Here is a 15,641-nt window from a genome sequence, read left to right as displayed (position 1 = left end):
TGAGAGAGAGAGAGAGAGAGAGAGAGGAGAAAAACTTTATTCTCATTCATTGTAATCTCTACTTACAATTGAGAGATATATATATACAAGGCTAGGAGTCCTAACTACCATACATGTGACCTATATTAACAAGGAAAGATAGTATACTATACATACATTATATTCAACACTCCCCCTCAAGCTGGAGCATATACATCATATGCACCAAGCTTGTTACAAATATATTTAATCCTAGGACCTCTGAGAGATTTAGTGAAGATGTCTGCTAGTTGATCATTTGAATTGACAAAACTTGTAGCAACACATCCTGATGCGATCTTCTCTCTAATGAAATGACAGTCAACTTCAATATGCTTGGTCCTTTCATGAAAGACTGGATTGGATGCAATATGTAATGCGGCCTGGTTATCACAGATGAGTTTCATCTGTTCATCCTTTCCAAATCTCAACTCCTGAAGAAGATGTCTCAACCATATGAGTTCACATGTTGCCAAAGCCATAGCTCGATACTCGGCTTCAGCGCTAGATCTGGCCACTACATCTTGTTTCTTACTCTTCCAAGATATTAGATTACCTCCAATAAAAACACAGTACCCTGAAGTGGAACGTCTATCTGTGGGTGAGCCAGCCCAATCTGCATCTGTGTAACCAACAACTTGAGTATGACCTCTGTTCTCGTACAATACACCTTGGCCTGGTGTACTTTTGATATATCGAAGGATACGGATTACGGCATCCCAATGGCTATCACATGGTGACTATAGGAATTGACTAACAACACTCACAGGAAAAGAAATGTCTGGACGAGTAATGGTGAGATAGTTCAATTTACCTACGAGTCGTCGATATCTCCCGGGGTCTCCTAAAGGCTCCCCCTGTCCTGGTACAAGTTTGACATTCGGATCCATAGGTGTGTCTACCGGTTTACAGTCTAACATACCGGTTTCTTCCAGGATGTCTAAAGCATACTTCCTTTGGGAAAGGACCACACCAGAACTGGATTGAGCTATCTCAATTCCCAAGAAATACTTGAGTTTCCCCAAGTCTTTGGTCTGAAAGTGGGTAAAAAGATGTTGCTTTAGTTTCTGAATACCATCCTGATCACTGCCTGTAATGACGATGTCGTCCACATAAACAACCAGATAAATACACTGCCCCAAGGAGTTATGATGATAAAAAACTGAATGGTCTGCTGTACTACGAAGCATGCCAAACTCTTGAACAACAGAACTAAAACGGCTAAACCATGCTCGAGGAGATTGTTTCAAGCCATATAGAGAACGGCGTAACCTGCACACTAAACCAGACTCCCCCTGAGCAACAAAACCAGGAGGTTGCTCCATATAAACTTCCTCGGCAAGATCACCATGAAGAAAGGCATTTTTAATATCCAACTGATAAAGAGGCCAAGAACACATAGCAGCCATGGAGAGAAGCAAGCGGACAGAAGCAATCTTGGCAACAGGGGAGAATGTGTCACCATAATCAGAACCATAAACTTGAGTATAGCCTTTAGCAACTAAACGGGCCTTAAGGCGATCAACCTGACCATCAGGACCAACCTTAACTGCATAGACCCAACGACAACCAACTGTAGATTTACCAGAGGGTAAAACAACAAGATCCCAAGTGCCATTAGAGTGCAGAGCAGCCATTTCATCCACCATTGCCTGTCTCCAGCCTGGATGGGAAAGAGCTTCATGGGTGCTCTTTGGAAAAGAAACAGAGGATATAGCATAAACAAAAGCAGAATAGGGTGAAGATAATCGATGATAACTCAAAAAATTGTAAATAGGATGAGGATTACGAGTAGAGCGAGTACCTTTCCGAACAGCAATAGGTAAGTCATTAGGAGAAGGCAGAGCCGGGGCAGGTGAAGCCGAAGGGATAGGAAGTGAGTCAGCAGGTGCCTCAGGAAAAGGGAGAGGAGCAACGACACGAGGGCGACGATGATAAACCTGAAGTGGTCGAGGGGGCATAGCATCAGGTGGAGAGACAATGGGAATGGGCAAGACTTCAGAAACAGGAAGAGACTCAGAAGTGGTGGAAAAGAATGGTGAGTCCTCAAAGAAGGTGACATCAGCGGAGATAAAGTACCGATGAGTCTCAAGGGAATAACAACGATAACCCTTCTGAAGTCTGGAATATCCCAAGAAGAGGCACTTCATGGCTTTGGCGGAAAGCTTGTCCTGTCCAGGAGTGAGAATATGAACAAAGCAAGTACAACCAAAGACACGAGGAGGAAGGAAATAAAGTGGTTGGTCAGGGAAAAGAAGGGAGTGAGGAATCTAATCGTGTAAGACAGAGGAGGGCATACGATTAATCAAATAACAAGCGGTAAGAATAGCGTCCCCCCAAAAGCGAAAAGGAACATGACTATGGAGGAGGAGAGTACGAGCTGTCTCAACAAGATGTCGATTCTTGCGTTCAGCTACCCCATTTTGTTGAGGAGTATGAGCACAAGAAGACTGATGAAGAATCCCATGATGAGACATAAACGAAGTAAATTGGGCTGAAAAATATTCCCTGGCATTGTCACTGCGTAACACACGAATAGAAATATTGAACTGGGTTTGGATTTCAGTATAAAATTTCTGGAAAATAGAGAATAACTCAGCTCGATTTTTTATTAAAAATAACCAAGTACATCGAGAATAGTCATCAATGAAAGTGACAAAATACTGAAATCCTAAAGTAGACGCAGTCCGACAAGGACCCCAAACATCAGTGTGGACAAGCTCAAAATGAGACTTTGCCCGATTATTCAAACGCTTTAGGAACGAGACACGAGTATGTTTCCCAAGCTGACATGACTCACACGGAAGCGACGACAAAGTTGAAAAACGAGGAACCATCTTCTGGAACTTGGAGAGACTAGGGTGGCCCAGACGATTGTGAATGAGGAGGGGAGCATCAGTGGAAATGCAAACTGCAGGAGATGAATCTGAGGTGAGGTGATAGAGGCCTTGAGACTCACGTCCTATGCCAATCGTTTTCCCCGTACTCCGGTCCTGCAAGGTCACAAATTTATCAGAAAAGGTAATAGAGCAATTAAGAGTACGAGTGATTTTGCTGATGGAAATAAGATTAAAAGGACATTCAGGAGTATAAAGGACAGAAGTGAGAGGTAGAGAAGGCAGAGGAAGGGCCAAACCAATACCTTTAGCCACAATTTGAGAACCATTAGTTAAGGTAACAGTAGGTAAATCAGAGGTAGTAGTAATAGAGGAGAAAAGATCCTTATTACCAGATAGGTGATCAGATGCTCCAGAATCTAGAATCCAGGGTCCAAGAGAAGATGTGTGGATAAGGCAGGCAGAGGCATTACCAGGCTGGGCAACAGAGGCAATAGAAGCCTGAGATGTCTGAGATGCGGAGGAGCTCGGAGGCTGAGGCAGCGGAGAATCAGAGGACTGGGCCATATGGGCAGTGCGAGGAGGTCTTCCATGTAACTGATAGCAACGATCGCGAGTGTGGCCAAGTTTATTGCAATAGGTGCAATGAGGACGTTGGCCTCTACCTCGGGTACCACTGCGTCCTCCTCGAGAGGTAGTTTGAGAAACTAACACAGAAGAATCTGAAGCGCTATCAGATGGCAAAGTCTGAGTGGACGAGATATGGAGGAGGCGAGCAAACACATCATCCAAGGACGGAACTGATGAACTACCAAGAATCTGATCACGAATAGGCTCAAGATCCGGACGGAGGCCAATAAGAGTAAGGACCATGAAGAACTTGTCAAGCTGTGTTTGTTGAGCCCCAACATCAGGAGTAAGAGGCATCACAGTCAAGAACTGCTCCTTAAGAGAGGCAATCTGACCAATATAAGTAGATAGATCCAAGTCCTGTTGGCTGAGATGGACAATAGCAGAAGCCACCTTATAAAGACGCTGGATATCATTCGTGTATAATCCTTTGGCCTGAGTCCAAAATTTAAAACAAGTTTTATAGGCCTGAAGATGAAGAAGAATCCGGGGATCAACCGATTGCCATAATACACTACACAACTGTGCATCTATCTTCCTCCACTGTACGCGGTCAACCTCAGGGATATCTGCCTCTTGGGTAACCAAGTGATCCTCATATCCTTGACCCATAAACCAAAGTTCAACAGAGGCAGACCAGGAGAGATAATTCTCACTGCCAACCAATTTCTCTGAGGTAATCAGAGGAGATCCAGAGAGAACAGACGTAAAGATCTGATTTTTGGTGGTCATATTCACGTATTTGGATCGAAGAGAGCCCTAAGATGGGTTCAGATTTCGGCGGAGAGAGAAAAACAGTGAAACCACGGCTGTGAGAGGTGCAATCAATGGAGAAAAAAAGGTCGTGACGTGCCTGGAGAGGAAGAGAAGCAGCACCCAAGCCTCGGGGATGGAGGGGGAGCCCTGTCGGAGGTGGCCGGAATGGCAAGAAAGCCAAAAACAGGGAAAAAATGGAGATGCAGGGCTCGGGGAGGACTGCCGGAGGGCTAGAAGGCCAAGACGGCGCCGGACGAGCCTGGAGAGGTGTCGGAAGTGGCCGGAAAGTGAGCCACGCGCCGTCACGCACCGGCGCGTGGGTGACAGTCCGGAGGAGAAGGGCGGCGCGTGGGGGCACGTGAGATGCCGGTTGCCGGTGGGGTTTCCACTGGCGTGTAGATCAGCCTCCGGCGGTTCGGAATATGTGGTCTTTGCCCGGAAAAAAGGTCGCCGGAAAATTTTGCCGGAAAAGGTTGCCGGCGTGGTGGAGATCCGACGGCGATGAGGTTGTCCGGGGTGGTTCGGAAAGAGAGTGAGGGGACCGGAGTGAAAACACGGTCACTGGACGGTTCGCCGGAATTGAGTACATGGCTAAACCGAAAAATTAGGTTTTCTCCTTTGGCTCTGATACCATGTTGAGAGAGAGAGAGAGAGAGAGAGAGAGAGAGAGAGGAGAAAAACCTTATTCTCATTCATTGTAATCTCTACTTACAATTGAGAGATATATATATACAAGGCTAGGAATCCTAACTACCATACATGTGACCTATATTAACAAGGAAAGATAGTATACTATACATACATTATATTCAACAAGAACCATAGAAATCATAATGAAAATGAACAGGTAAGACCATATTGAAAACAAATATTGATGGACTGATGGGGCTTCATCACGTCTATGGTTATTTGACGTTAAATTGCTGAATCCAGAAATTTACGACAAAAAAATCCACACATTTAAGAAATACCAACTGCAGAAGACTAGACAATATTGTTTCAGCAGAGAAAAACTATAGCATTAAAAATGAGAGAAGTCCTTGAATGGGAGAAAATGAGACCTGCAATCAAAATTAACAATCTTGTGACCCATTAATCTCAGCCTGTCTTCTATTGTATTGGTAGCTTCTTTTACGATTTTTAAAAAGGCTGACTATGCCAATACTGGAGCTAATTAGACCATTGGATGACACAAAACATAGTTGAGGAAAAGAGTAAGTGGCACATTTGTTTATTTTCTTTAACTTTCTCAGTTTCCCGTCTCCTTTTTGACTTGAACTTAATATATAACCATACCTCATAAGCACATATGAGTCCAAGGTCATCCAGGCAATACAAGATCTTTGCATGATCATTGGACAAGCGTTTCCGCAATGCCTTAAGTTTATCATCCATGTCTTTGTACTGAGTCATTGGTGACCCTTGCAAATTTAGCAACAAATTGTCAAACTGTCCATGTGAATAAACATTTTTTAGTATCATGACAAATTGATTCCAAAAAGTAAAAACTATAAATAAAGGCCTCTGCTTGCATATATATATATATATATATATATATGCAGAAATACCTTGGACCATGAAGATTTTAGCTTTGCTTTCAAATCCAAATTGTGAAACTGAGATGCATCATAAAATCTATTGATTTCTTTTGCAGAAGGAATAAATACTTCCAGTTCTGTCCTGTCCTCAATAGTATAAATCTGTACAAAACAAATTTATACAACAGTTAAGCTTTATAATTGGTGCAAAATCATAAACCATAGTTTAAGAGTAACTACCTGGCAGTCCAAAATGCTTTCAAGTTCTGATATTTGATTCTCACAATCCATAGAAGATGAGACACCTTAAGCGCAAAGTCATTAAAAACACGCAGAAGAAAGTTTTAATAGGCCACCAGGTATGCAGACCACAAGCTAGAAATAAGATTGCTATGGTAATAGAGGAAGGCAAAATTTTAGTACGATTTACTTTAAAAATATCTAACCTTTTCTAATTACAGGTGATGCTGTCATTCCAAAAATCTTTGGCTTGTCGACAGATTTGTGATAAAATTCCTTCACCAAGACAAATAAGTAACCACCACAGTATCCAACTTCCATAAGAATTAAAGGTTATATATATATATATATACACACATATATATATAAGTACATATACATATATAAACCCTTAAAATTTTAACAAAAAAAAAGAAAGAAAGGGTAAGTGAAATAAGACGAGTATAGCGTAGAAAGAGATTTTCCAGCCATGATCAATGTTTACCTTCATTATTTTTGTATAGGGATGGTTACCAGTGGCACGATGGCACTCATCAACTATCATCAAGCATACTGTTTCCAGACTTAAGAATGCTTTCCTCAAGGCATCTAATAGGATCTGGGGTGTCATAACAAGTACCTATCAGATAAGAAGAAAGGATAAGCATCATCAATACAATTTTGAGCAAATCCAACAGACACCTTTCAGATTCTCCCTTCTAAAGCCCCATAGTTTTGATTTCAAATTGACTGAGAAGTTTAGTAGGCATGGATGATGTCTTGTCTAGCTACTTATCCATAAATATCTACTTGATTAGCCAGTGCTCTGGTTAACAATTTTCTTGATGCCAATATCTATGAATCCCAAGTTGGAAAGAATTACCAGAAGAAAATAAATAAATGAGATCCAACAACAGCTAAAGAGACAGGCTAGAAGTAAAGGGAAGGCAAAAAAAGACGGGATTAGTAATACAATTCTTGAAAACAAGCCTCCCGAAGTGTAGCTCAAAGGTAATGTCCAATGTTTTGAAAATCAGACTAGTCATTGAACTGGGGAAGTTACTAAATCACAGTTCATTGGTCAAATTGATAGTTGAAACATAGTCGAATAGTGAAGTCATAAATATATAATTTATGTTTTATTCAAAATAAAAATAATTAGAAAAAATTATAAAAATATATAAATAATTAAAATTTTAAACACATTTCATCATTTTATCATTAAAATTTAACATCTTACATTATGATAACGATAAAATTTAAATTTATTAAATGATTAGTATTTCTAATTTTATTAAATATATGACTTTTAACTATTAAGATAAAATAAGATTTTATTATTTAAATTTGTTCAAATTTCAATAGTCACATATTTTCTTTTATTATTATTTTATCTTAAAAAATATTACTTCTCTTATTTATATTTATTATCTTATAAATAAGTATGAACAACATTTATATTTATTTTGAAGCTATTGAATTTTATATGTATAATCTAGATCCTAATACATCCAAAGAAGTAATTGTGGCTTGGTGGTTCTCCTCCCTATTTTGCCACAGAAGGGCCTGGGTGTGAACCCGGGCCTCCACATATTGTGCACCCCTTTTTGCAAAAAAAGAAAAAAGACCGGTTCTAAACCTACCAGGTTTTGGCAGTTCAACTGCTGGATTTTCCGATTCAACCCATATTTCAGCTCAAAAGTTGAACTAAACCCAACTAGGATCCAGTCCAAGGTTCAACCGGTTGGTCCGATCTGATTTTTAAATCATTCATAATGCCCTCTAGCAATGAACCAAAGGTCTCGAGTTCAAGTCTCCCAATATTTTTTTTTTTTTTTTGATAAGTAAGCATATAATATATTGAAAAGAGGCCAAAAAGCCACACGCAAATAGGGAGTATACAAACTAGTTAGAGCCTCAAAAAACACAGAGAAAACAAAAAACAACAAAAAGCCCACCAGCCCTTATATGGCGGCTATCCACTCTAGGGATCCTATAAGAGACAACGACCTCTCTCCACTATACATTCTCGCCCATCCCCATAAAATACAGACAAAAGAATTTTTTAATTTCTGGATATCTAACACCCCCCCCCCCCTAAAAGCAAGCCTATTTCTTTCCTTCCAAAGAGTCCAAAAGATGTACAACGGTATAGACTTCCATATCTTTTTCCTTTTTTTCCCTACAAAAGGGCCCCTCCAGCTTAATAGGACCTCCTTTACAGTTTCTGGAAAGACCCACTTAACATCAACCAAAGCACATATCATATCCCACAGGACTCTTGCCACTATACAATGTATGAGTATGTGATTTACAGTTTCCTCTTCACATCCACACAAGAAGCACCGATTTGGGAAATGCCACCCTCTTCTCTGGAGCCTATCAAGCGTGAGCACCTTGCCCCAAGTAGCTTCCCAAGCAAAAAACAAAATTTTTGTTTGAACTTTATCCACCCAAATGTTGTTCTTCGGAAAATTGTTAGCCACAGAATTTACCACCAAGTTATAGGCTTCTTTAACTTTAAACTTTCCGTTTTTCCCCCCTTTCCAAAAAACAGCATCCTCTTCTAAAGTAGGATTGAACCCCCTCAATGTATGAAGCAAATTCCCTACCAACTCCAACTCCCAATCATTAAATCCCCTCACAAATCTTACATCCCAATCACCTTGGCCCACATTCTGGTCCCACATATCCTCTACTGTACCATTCCTATGAGCCGCCATCCCATATAGATGAGGAAACCTTTGGGACAGCACTGTACATCCGCACCAAAGATCATTCCAAAATCTGATTCTGGTACCATTCCCCATCCTAAAAGCCATATTCTCCCAACACCAATCCTTTTCCTTCATAATTTCCTTCCAAACCCCTACTCCAAAAGTCCCATTAGTCTTTTTGGTCATCCAACCAAACCCCTCTTGCCCATATTTCGCCACAAGTACTTGTCTCCACAAATTTTCCTTTTCACAAGCAAACCTCCAAGTCCATTTCCCCAACAAAGCTTTATTTAACGGGACTAGCTTCCTTAAGCCAAGCCCCCCCTTTTCCTTCTCCGTACACACAATCTTCCAATTAACAATGTGCACTTTCCTTTCTAAATTTCCTCCTCCCCAAAGAAAATCCCTTTGCAATTTTTCTAATCTTCGCGCAACCAACTTGGGCATACGGAAGAGAGACATTTGGTACAAAGGTATGCTAGCCATCGTACTCTTAATGAGAATAAGTCTCCCACCTTTGGAAATATATTGCCGTTTCCAGTGCGCTAGTCTTCTTCTCATCTTCTCCTCCACCCCATCCCACACGGCTGCACTCTTGTTACGGGCCCCCAATGGCAGCCCCAAATACATAGAGGGCATAGAGCCCACTTTGCAGCCCAGTTCCGCTGCCATCTCCTCCATCTCTTCCACCTCGCCAACTGGGATTAATTCACTTTTCTCCAAATTAATCCTTAATCCTAACGCGGCTTCAAACCAGAACAGAATCCAACTGAGATAAGTTAGATACTCCTTCCTAGCTTCACAAAAAACTATAGTATCATCCGCAAAGAGCAGGTGGGAGACATGCACTGGCTGCCTTCCTCCTCCTCGGATCCTACACCCTGACAAAAAACCCCCTTCAACAGCCCTTCTGATTAGATTGCTCAGCACCTCCATTCCCATCACAAAGAGGTAGGGAGAGAGGGGATCTCCTTGCCTCAACCCCTTAGAACTTGGAAAGAAACCGGCCGACACTCCATTCACCAACACCGAAAATTTGGCTGTGGAGATACAACTCCACATCTATCCCAGCCACCTTGAACCGAACCCCATCTTTCTCATGACTTTCATCAGAAACTGCCAATTTAGGCTGTCGTAGGCTTTCTCTATGTCCAGCTTACAAATGAGACCTCTCTCTCCCCTTTTTTGCCATGCATCAATTGCTTCATTTGCAATTAATGAGGCATCAAGGATCTGCCTCCCCATAACAAAAGCATTCTGATCAGTGGATACTACTCTCCCTATCACTTTTTTCAGTCTATTGGCTAAGACCTTGGCCAATAGTTTGTACAGCCCCCCCAAGAGACTGATTGGCCTGAATTCCCCAAGGTCCTCAGCCCCCCCCTTCTTGGGTATCAAGACCAAAAATGTACTGTTCATGCTCTTGATGAAAGCACTTTGCTCATAGAACTCTTTAAACATCTCCAAAACCTCTTCTTTAACTATAACCCAGCATCTTTGCCAAAAGGCCATAGTAAAGCCATCCGGTCCTGGGGCTTTGTCCCCATTCATCTCCATCAGGGCACTATGAATTTCCTCTTCAGAGAAAGGTTGTTCCAAGTTCTCTGCCTCTTGCTGATTTAGTTGCTCTAACTGCAGCCCTTCTATGTCCGCCTTCCAATCTGAATTTTCCGTAAGTAAATGCTGAAAGGCATTGGCCACCCCTTCTCTCACATCCTTTTCCTCAGTCAGCCACACCCCACCTATCTTAATTCTGTCCACATGATTGAATCTACGATGTGCAGCCACCATACGATGGAAGTATCCTGTATTGTTGTCCCCTTCCCTTAGCCATAACTCTCTGGAATGCTGCCTCCAATGAGTTTCCTCCAAAGAGACCCACTTAGCATAACTATCCTTTGCTTCCTTTTTTGATACTGTTTCCTCCTCTGATAGTCTTCTCTCACATTCCACCCTGTCCCAGTGATCCACAAGCTGCAGGGCAGCAGCTTTATTGTCTTCCAATCTCCCAAACACTTCCCTATTCCACTCTTTAAGCTTCTGTTTCACTACTTTCAATTTTGTAACCAGCCTAAAGCTAGCACTTCCTCTCACCTCTATTCCCTACCACCAGCTATGGATTAGCTCTTGAAACCCTTCTACTTTAAGCCACATGTTTTTGAATCTGAACAGGGAAGGACCGCGTCTCATAGTACCACCCTCCAGCACCACCGGGAAGTGGTCTGAAGCTGGCCTGGGCAGTCTTTTTTGAATCACACTGCTAAATTGATCCATCCAACTTGGGGTAACCAAAAATCTATCCAACCTGGCCCAATAACGATTATTTGGCCCCCCACTCCACGTATAATCACCTCCTTGCAACGGGAGATCAATCAGGCCTAACTCATCTATAACCTGAGCAAATTTCCTCATTGCTGCAGAAATTCTCCCTTGCCTATTCCTCTCATTCTGAGAGCGAATGACGTTAAAGTCCCCCCCTACACACCAAGGCTCTTCCCATAGACCTCTGATAGCCCCTATCTCATCCCACATACAGTCCCTTTCATTTTTGGTGAACGGACCATACACCCCCGTGAATACCCAGACAGCCCCATCTTCCACCTTCCTAAACCGGCAAGAAATAGTGAATTGCCCCTCCTCCCAATCCAACAGCTCCAGCAACCTTTTATCCCAGCAGACCAGAATACCTCCTGCCGTACCCGAAGCATCCACAGCCCTCCAGTCTAAGAATCTTCCCACTCCTATGCTTCTAACCACCCACTCGGACATCAGATTAATTTTCGTTTCTTGGATGCAAAGTAAGTCTACTTTCTGACTTCTCACAACAGCTTTAATTATTTTCCTCCTAGAGCAATCATTTGCTCCCCTCACATTCCAACATAAGATCTTAATCTTCATTAACTTCTATAAGCTGGCACCCTCTAATCTGAGAAGAAATTCTCTGCTTGCTCCCTCCCTCGTAGTTTATTGAGCATTCAAGCCTTTTCAGTTCCCTTTCAAACTTTGTCTTCTCTAAAACATCTCTACTGTATATCTTTTCTCTTCTCTTTCTGATTTTTGCCAGGAAATTCACGATTTCCTTCTCCAATCCTTCTATCGGGAAGCCTAAAAACTGGCTAAATTTGGCCAGATTGCACTCCTCCCATCCATTCTCCCTTTCCTCTCTAGCTTCTTGAGACACTGTCAGCATTGACCCTTTCTCCCACTCCTTGTCATTATCATTCACAGTGATGTCTTCGGCCAATTCCCATCTCCCACCACCATTCACGACAGGTTTGATCGTATTCAGCGGGATTTCATTTTGAATCACCTCACATGCCACCCCAGAATGATCGTAATACTCCCCCTCCGGAGTCCGATCAAAAGAGAGAGAAGAAGAAGACATGTACCCCGAGTCCCTACCCCCCCTTTGAATGAGAACAGACCCATACCTCGATTCCTCTGCAATTAACGCCCGATCGGTCACTGAGTGAGACGGAACCATTTGCTGCTTCCATGCGTCTTCCTTCTCCCTTATTTTAAGTGGTGTAGGATAAAAGGGTAGGCCATCACCCAAGGTTCATCGCTGTAGCAGTCTGAATGAATGTCTTGTTATCTATTTACCTATTCCATCTATCTATGCACAAATATAATTCTCAAAAAACAAGGCCTAACCGTCTGCATAAATGTCTTGCTGTCCAGATATTCCGTGTTATCTATCTATCTATTTGTCTATGCACATATATAATTCTCAAAAAACATAATTTCCATTAAATGATTCCTGCACTTTTCACACTTACACAAACCAAACAAAAAATTAGGAAACTCCCTTCCCTAAATACCAGGTTCCTATACTAACAGTAACAGTAAGTAGCAACAAAAAGAAATAAAAAAAAAACCATTAATACACAGGATGCTCATGATTATATTATCAAAAGTACAAAAATCCAAAATAGATGCATAAGCCAGTAAATCAGAGTAGATAATTTGGATCACTCCACAGACAAACTTACATCGTGCTCACTAATTTCCTTCTCCCAGGACTTTGCACTCCATTCATCAACCCCCTTGGCTCCATAGTATTCTTCAACTTCAAAACCTGTACTGTCCTTTATAACTTTAAATTGCTGCATTTAAAAACCATCTTAGTCTTAATAGGTGATCAATGGGAAATGAATCTTCAAAATGCATTCGAGAAAAGGAAGACTTTATTTATTCAGAATTTAAAGAAGTTTCAATATTTCTAAACTTCTAATTTCTAAAAAAAAAAAAAAAGGTTTCTTGTTCTAAAATTTGTTGAGTCCTTTTTAGAATCTAAAAAGTCTTTTTTATTAGAAACATTTTATTATAAGAAGTGTTTATAAAGTTTTAAGTTCTTCATTCTAAAGTGAAAGTTTCTATTTTCTTTTTAATTCCATTATTTGGAAGATTTAAGAGTTTAAGGATAGAAATAAGAAGGTATAGAGGTTAGCTTCCTTTTTTCAAGATTTTATTCAGTTTTTAAGGTTTTCTAAAGGCCTATAAAGGCTAATTGCTGTAAAATGAGATGAATGATGAGAAAAACCCGACTTCACTTGCCCAAAACAAAATTTAACGTATTATAAGAGATTTTTTAAATTTTTCAGAAATGAAAATAAAAACAAAACAGAACAAGAACTTCAGAATTTATTTTCTTTCCTTTTCTTTTTCCTCGTTTCATCAGCCACCAAACAGAAGGTAAAAGGAAACTGCCATAAAGTACAACCAAAAAGAACAAAAATGCGGAAGCGAAACTTCAAACCCGCAACGACGGTAATATAAAAGTGCTAATAACCGAAAACCAAAATTACAGAAATTGAAGCTCAATAAAGATACCTAAAAAGGAAGTAAATTATTTAGAGCCAGCATATAGCTTAAATTAACTGATTTCCAAGTTTTCGGAAGCGAAAACAAACGCAAGATTCAAACTTTCATACATAAATTTAGTCATACATTCTCAATAAAGACCAATAATGGACAAATTAACCCGCAAGAATAAATGCGGCCAAAAATCAAATTCGTGTTGAAATTCAAGCTCAATTGAATAAATAAATAATCCCGGAAACAAACAGAAAAAATGAAAAAGAAGCATGCCTGATTAACCAGATGAACAGTAGGAGCCAAGAAAATAATGAATAATTTACGGCCATCAGCCTTCACAGCTTGACCTATCTCCCTAATCAACATCAAAGCGATCATTGTCTTCCCAGTCCCAGTGTCCAACACCGCAATCGTGTTCCGCCGCTTCGCGACTTCGAACACCTTCCACTGATAGCTACAAAACCAAGAACCACAAACACAATCATCAAAATCACAGTTCCAAATAAAAAAGAAAATAAATAATAAAAAAACAAACGAAAAAAAAAAAAAAAACAAAAACCTTCTTGGACTGAGCTCCTTGGAAGAAGACGATGAAGATGGCAATGGCGATGGCGGTGGATTCGAATCATCGTCTGCGTCGCGTTTCAAGTTCATCTCGTCGAAACTTCGCTTCAGAGGATTGGCCAATTCCGGAGAATGCATTGTGGAGAATAATAATCGGCACGATTACAAGCACAAGAAGTGCGAAAACCCTAGAAAAGATCTGGAAACGCCGATCGGAACTCTCCGTGTTTTTTCTGCTGGGGAGAGAGTGAGAGAATAGGCGCCAAACGCATGACACGCTGCGTTTTGACTCAAGAGTCCACAACTCATGACTCGGATTTAGAAGTTTAAATAGAGTCAGATTAGGGAACTGTTCAAATCCCCACGCACAAAAAGGCGCGTGTGTCTAACAGTCCAATCGTGTAGCGAGGTGCAGGCAAATGCGAACTGGAGTGAGATTAGAAACCTTGTACATGTGGAGCTAGGTAGCCTTTTTTTTTTCTTTTTCTTTTTTTTTTCTTTTTAGTATGGATGATAACGGAAGGGGCTGTTTGGGAAACTGGAAGAGAGGTTTTCGACTCCGTGCGGAAGTTCCAATCAATCAGAGATTTGGGTTCTGACAATAGGAGTCAGGACGGAAACTATCAAAATGGCCCTGGAGTTCCCGGATTTGGATTCTGTACATCTATTTTCTGCCATTTGTTTATCTAAACTTTTTTATTATTTATTTTATTGAAATGAAAATAAGGAGTAAAAGCATGGTGTTAAAAACCAAACTGGACCGATCGGACTGCTGGCCGATCACGGTTCCGGTCTGGTCCGGTTAATTAGCCTGGAAAGTGGTTAAATCGGAATCAGACCGGTTGAACCAACGGTTCGGCCGGTGAATCGGGCGGTTCAATTCCCCCCTTTCCCCCTCCAGCAACCTCTTTGGGAGCTGCCATTATCGTCAGCATGGAGTTCCCCCATCGGCACAGAGCTGCCACTGAAATGCCCCCACTATTGATGGCAAAATTCCCCTGCTACAGTAGTCGTCACCAACAACGGAATCTCGATCAACGCATAGTAGTAATTCCTCTTTCCTCCTGCAAAAAGATGTCCGGACACACCCTCCAATGGTTTTGTTAGCCATGGCTCAAGAAATCAAGCTATCAGGCTTTTTCAGGGATAGTTAACCTACCTTCCTCCTTGTGTGAAGACTCTTTTACATAGTGTCAGAAAGTATGGCGCCGCTGTGCTAGCGGGTCCCATCGTCATGATTGCGGCTCATAAGGTGGCAAAGCAATCATGACATTTCTGGTGCCAGGTGGCGGGTGCCAGGTGGCGGCTGCCACTTCAATTATGACATTAAATATCGGGGATGTGTCAGGCACTTTGATAAAATTTAGGAATATCTTACCTCTTTAAATATCAGGAATGTGTCAGGCACTCTGATAAGATTTGGGAATATCCTGTCGAGCTTATCTTGCATTGAAGATGAGTGACAATTCAGGAGACTTGGTCGTCAATATTATCTGAGTTTGCTTTTTGATTGTGGGCGGAAATGGATCCGGCGAATCGCTAGT

General features: G+C 41.3%; 1 protein-coding gene across 2 annotated transcripts in view; it reads right to left on the bottom strand.

Annotated features, from left to right (window-relative positions):
- The window catches only part of LOC100254311 (endoribonuclease Dicer homolog 3a), a 28,622-nt gene extending 14,218 nt beyond the window's left edge, over positions 1-14,404 (bottom strand). Inside the window, exons 1-8 of one of the 2 annotated variants that reach the window (XM_010650099.3) lie at positions 14,093-14,404; positions 13,807-13,987; positions 12,708-12,821; positions 6,504-6,638; positions 6,226-6,295; positions 6,020-6,084; positions 5,810-5,941; positions 5,538-5,690 (exon numbers count right to left, since the gene is read on the bottom strand). In XM_010650099.3, coding sequence (XP_010648401.1) covers positions 5,538-5,690; positions 5,810-5,941; positions 6,020-6,084; positions 6,226-6,295; positions 6,504-6,638; positions 12,708-12,821; positions 13,807-13,987; positions 14,093-14,235 — 993 coding nt within the window. In that variant the 5' untranslated portion in view covers positions 14,236-14,404. The remainder of the gene's footprint in view (positions 1-5,537; positions 5,691-5,809; positions 5,942-6,019; positions 6,085-6,225; positions 6,296-6,503; positions 6,639-12,707; positions 12,822-13,806; positions 13,988-14,092) is intronic. The other variant, XM_010650098.3, reaches the window with a different exon arrangement.
- Between the last annotated feature and the right edge of the window lie 1,237 nt (positions 14,405-15,641).

The sequence above is a fragment of the Vitis vinifera genome, chromosome 4 (assembly GCF_030704535.1).
Source record: "Vitis vinifera cultivar Pinot Noir 40024 chromosome 4, ASM3070453v1".
Classification (NCBI taxonomy): Eukaryota; Viridiplantae; Streptophyta; class Magnoliopsida; order Vitales; family Vitaceae; genus Vitis; species Vitis vinifera.
Note: the sequence above shows the minus strand (reverse complement) of the source record. Positions and strands in the feature narration are given on the sequence as shown.